The sequence below is a fragment of the Brassica oleracea genome, chromosome C2, assembly GCF_000695525.1.
Source record: "Brassica oleracea var. oleracea cultivar TO1000 chromosome C2, BOL, whole genome shotgun sequence".
NCBI classification, from domain to species: Eukaryota; Viridiplantae; Streptophyta; class Magnoliopsida; order Brassicales; family Brassicaceae; genus Brassica; species Brassica oleracea.
Genome location: NC_027749.1, coordinates 39,050,393 through 39,055,044, shown reverse-complemented (window position 1 = coordinate 39,055,044; position 4,652 = coordinate 39,050,393). Strand labels below are relative to the sequence as shown.

General features: G+C 43.9%; 1 protein-coding gene across 1 annotated transcript; it reads left to right on the top strand.

The window, feature by feature from the left end:
* The first annotated feature begins 1,374 nt into the window (after window positions 1–1,374).
* LOC106324193 (disease resistance protein RPS4-like) lies at window positions 1,375–4,103 on the top strand. The gene is made up of 6 exons (XM_013762204.1): window positions 1,375–1,379; window positions 1,463–1,546; window positions 1,791–2,368; window positions 2,514–3,166; window positions 3,300–3,614; window positions 3,681–4,103. The coding sequence occupies exons 1-6, from the start codon at window positions 1,375–1,377 to the stop codon at window positions 4,101–4,103; spliced, it is 2,058 nt and encodes a 685-aa protein (XP_013617658.1).
* Window positions 4,104–4,652: the final 549 nt, after the last annotated feature.

The window sequence follows — 4,652 nt, the reverse complement described above, 5'->3', positions numbered from 1 at the left end:
TCAACGGCGGCGACGGCGGCGAGGCGGCGACGCGGCGGCAGCTTCCCGGCGGCGAACGGACGGTGGTCGGTCACGGCGGCTCCGGCGAACGTTGGTCGGAGACGGCGGCGCGTGGCCGGAACTCGCGGTGGCTCCGGCGGACGGCGGTGGCGCGTGTGTTTCACGCGCGCGCCGAGGCGAATCTTCGGGAGGCGCGTGCGGCTTCGTCCGGGCTCCGTTTGAGGCGTGGTTGGTGTCTACGGCTTCGTCTCGACGAGAGGAACACGATGATGGCCTTGGATGTACGAGATGATCAATGGTTAGGAAGTTATGGGTGATTTACTAAACGGAAACGAAAATGAACTTAAGAAATGCGGTTTTCGGCGGTTACCTAGGGCGTTTATCGGTGGTGGCAAGCTGAACGTGATCACGGCACACGGTTGCTCCGGCGACGAGCTCAGGTGAGCTTTCTCTCTCTTTCTCTCTCTCTCTCCCTCTCTCTCTCTTTCTCTTTAAAGAAGTTGGGGATGGTGGAGATGGTGGGAGTGGTGGAGATGGTGGAGATAGTGGGGATAGTGGAGGTGGGTCATTACAATGCCTTTCATCTCTTCCCTTGATGAATCTAATTTCTCTGAAAATTCTCATCCTTACTGGTTGCACTTGCACAAGCCTCCAGAAATTTCAGCTAATCTCCGAAAGTCTAGAAGTTTTACATTTAAATGGTACTGCCATAAAGAGACTTCCTCCAACCATAATCAAACTCCAGAGGCTCGTCTTATTGAATTTAAAGAACTGCAAAAGGTTGGAGTCTCTTCCTAATTGTATCGGAGATCTGAAATCTCTTAAAGAGCTAATACTTTCTGGCTGTTCAGGGCTTAAAAATCTTTCAGATGTAAGGGAGAGCCTGAAACATATCCAGAGTTTACTTATCGATAGGATAGGTGCAAAAGAGATGCCACTCATATCGTGTGTCAGTATTTTCAAAAGCCAAGCCTCTGCAGATATGGTCTTACAACCGTTTGACCCAAAGGAATGGCCACGTGGTCTTATTGGAGTATGCTCTCTTCGTCGGCTATGTTTAAGCGGAAATAATTTTGTCAGCCTGCAAACCGACATTGGGAAACTTTACAATCTACATTGGCTAGAAGTGAAGCAGTGCAAGATGCTGACCTCTATTCCAATGCTTCCACCAAATCTCCACTACTTTGATGCTCATGGCTGTGATTCACTTGAAAGAGTTGCAAATCCTCTGGCCCTTCCAGGGCTATTAGAAAAGGTCCATGCAATATTCATATTTTCAAGCTGCCACAAGTTGGATCAAAGACGCAAAGGATAATATCATATCCTATATTCGGTGGAGAAGTCAGTTGGTGTTAGAGGCACTCTCTCAATACAATGGGGTGCGCCTATTTCTTTATCAGTTTCCAGTCATTCTGTGCAGCATATATGTCGGCATCTAATTTTGTTTGGCATTCTTTTGCAGGGTTCTGTTTTGGAAGATTTCGGTGGAACTTGCTTTCCTGGATAGGAAGTACCAGCATGGTTCAGTCACCAAGCCTATGGATCGGTGTTAAAGTCAAAGCTGCTTCCACACTTGTGTGATAACCGGTTTACTGGAATAGCCCTATATGCTCGGTTATTGTACTTCCTGGCTATTATGAGCAGAGGAATCGTCTCTTGGTGAAATGTAATTGTGTGTTTAATAACGAAGATGGGTCTCGTATCCGCTTTAGTTGCACTATTGGCAGTTGGATCCCAAGTAACACACCACGGAAAAGTGAACTGCCTCATGTTTTTATTGGCTATATTAGTATGTTGGATATCAAGAAACATGTTGAGGAGGAAGATGAAGAGGAATGCAGTCATACAGAGGCTTCATTCGAATTCCAAGTGACAGATGGTACAGAAGTGTTAGAAGGTTGCGAGGTGCTAAAGTGTGGCTCCAGTTTGGTCTATTCAACTGACGAAAGGACGAATATGAGTTGGGTTGCGAAGACTGGTGTAATTGCAGAGAGGATTAACAACATCCCAGGTCAAGCAACATATTATGGTAACTCTAGAAGTTATGATGATATCCAGTATGGATCTTACTCTGGTCCAACTCTGGGAAGGGATGAAAATTTCTTCAGTGAAGCGACTTTTGATGTTACCCCAAATTCACAGAAAAGTTATAAAAATAAGAAAGTGGGCCTATTGAAAAAAGAGAGTGACGCAGGAGGAGACTTCACTGAAAGCTCTTTTCATGACAACACATCTTCGGCAAACGTAGAGAAGATAAAAAGGCATCCCTTGGTTGGACTTGAACAGCGACTCAAGGAAATAGAAAAAGTTGTGTACTCAACACCAGGAAAAACTCGTATTGTTGGTGTTCTTGGAATGCCCGGCACTGGTAAGTTTCCCAGTCACTTGTTTTTGCCAATGTCAACAGAGTGCAAACTGGAGCAGTTGAGGGGTAAATCAAGACATAAACGACGAGACAACACATGATTCAATGAAGGGTAAACTGCTTCAGACTAAAGTTTTTGTTGTTCTAGATAACGTGAGTGACAAGAAACAATTAGAGTTTCTCCTCGGTGACCTTGGGTGGATTAAGAAGGGAAGCAAGATTGTTATTACAACATGTGACAAGTCATTGCTCAAGGGGTTGGGTCATGATACCTATGTGGTCCCACAAATGAATAACAAAGAGGCCTTTCAACTCCTTACTCATCATGCCTTCTATAATCAATTCCGTCCAGCAGAAACCTTCCTAACGCTTTCGAGAATGTTAGTGGATAATGTTGGAGGCAACGCACAGGATCTCAAGGTCCTGGGAAGCTTCCTCTCTGGGAAAAATGAGGCCTACTGGCAATATGAGCTGCTAAGAGTGAGACAAAGTTTCAATATGAAAATGACAGATATCTGGAGATTCTCTCTTGATCAACTTAATAAGCAACAGAAAGATGTGTTTCTTGACATAGTGTATTTTCTTAAATCTGAAGAAGAGTATTTTGTTAGAAGTATATTGGATCGAGGAAGTCATGAAGCTGTGAGTGGAGTAAGAGATCTCGCTGAGAAATTGCTTATTACTATTTCTTGTGGGCGAGTGGAGATGCATGATCAATTGTATTCACTGGCCAATGACCTTGGCCTTCCTGGGCGGCATAAGCTTTGCAACTACGAAGATATCAACAATCTGACAAAACAGGTACTTATGTCTTCTGTGAGCTCAACTATTTCTTTAACATTTCTTGGAATATAAAACAAACTTCAAGATCTTTTCATGATAGAACTACAAAAACCCTAAAATTGCTAACTTTCTGTTTCTAACTTGCTATCAGGAAGCTAAGAATGTGAGAGGTATTCTCTTAGATATGTCTGAAATAACGGAGAGTATTGCCTTGGAACGTGTGACCTTCTCTGATATGGGCAATCTTCAATACCTGAAGATATACAATTCTTGTTGTCGTCGGCACTGCAGAGCTGACTGCAACTTATACTTCCCTGATGGACTTGACTTCCCCTTGGAAGAGGTCCGATATCTCCATTGGGTGAAATTTCCTTTGCATGAACTTCCACAAAACTTCAGACCTGAGAGTCTTGTAGACCTGAGCCTTCCTTACAGCAAGATTGAACGTGTTTGGGAAGGTGTTAAGGTTTGTCTTCTTGTCCCGTCTTTTGCAGTTACTAGTGCAGTTTTTCTGATTGGCGGGTTGTCACAGGATACACCACGGTTGAAGTGGGTAGATCTACGCCACTTGCTCGACTTGTCAGCATTGTCAAGAGCTGAAAATCTTGAAAGATTAAATCTGGAAGGCTGCACGAGTTTGGATGAGTTGCCAGTGGAGATCCAGAATATGAAGTCTCTTGTTTACCCGAACATGAAAGGATGCACACGTCTTTGGTATCTTCCGAAAATGAATTTAGTCTCTCTGAAAACTCTCATCCTCAGTGACTGCCTAAACCTAAAAGAATTTCAGGCCATCTCCGAAAGTGTAGAATATCTACATTTAGATGGCACATCAATGGAAGGACTTCCTCCGGCTATACAGAACATCCAGAGACTTGTTGTATTAAATTTGAAAAACGGCAAAATGTGTCGGGTCCCTCTTAGATGGAGAGAACCAAGTGGGCATGAGACATAATAATTCTCATGACCCTTTGCACTGTAAACTCACAATAATAGAGTTTAGAGAGAGAGACAAAAGAGAGAAAGAAGAGAGAAGGAGGAGAAAACTCGTGAGGCTATTTCAAGACTGGTTTTGGAGGATCAAACGGAACTTGATCGGGCTGATATTTTGGGGGAAGCTTCTTTAGTCAGTGGGTTAGAGGTTCACCGAAAGGATTAGGTTTTCAACGGTTGGATCTTCTGTTGTCTTGGTTTTAGTGAAGCTGGTCATCACAGTTCTTCAGCTGGGCAGTCTTGGGTGTTTGGTAAATCCGACGGTGAGATCTTCTCTTCTTGAGCTGAAATTTGGCAGAGGTATTGTTGACTTGTGTATCTTTTATTTGTACGGTTGGATTAGTTTCTAGATGCCGGAATCCTTGTGAGATGAGGTCGTTTGGTTGCTGCCGGTTTTGAAGCTTTGTGTTGCTCTCTTGTTGTTGTTGTTGCTTGTGTTGGTGATAGCTCTTTGTAGCTAGACTCTCTGTTCTGTCCAGGCTGTTGAACAGGGAGGACGTGGTTGTACTCA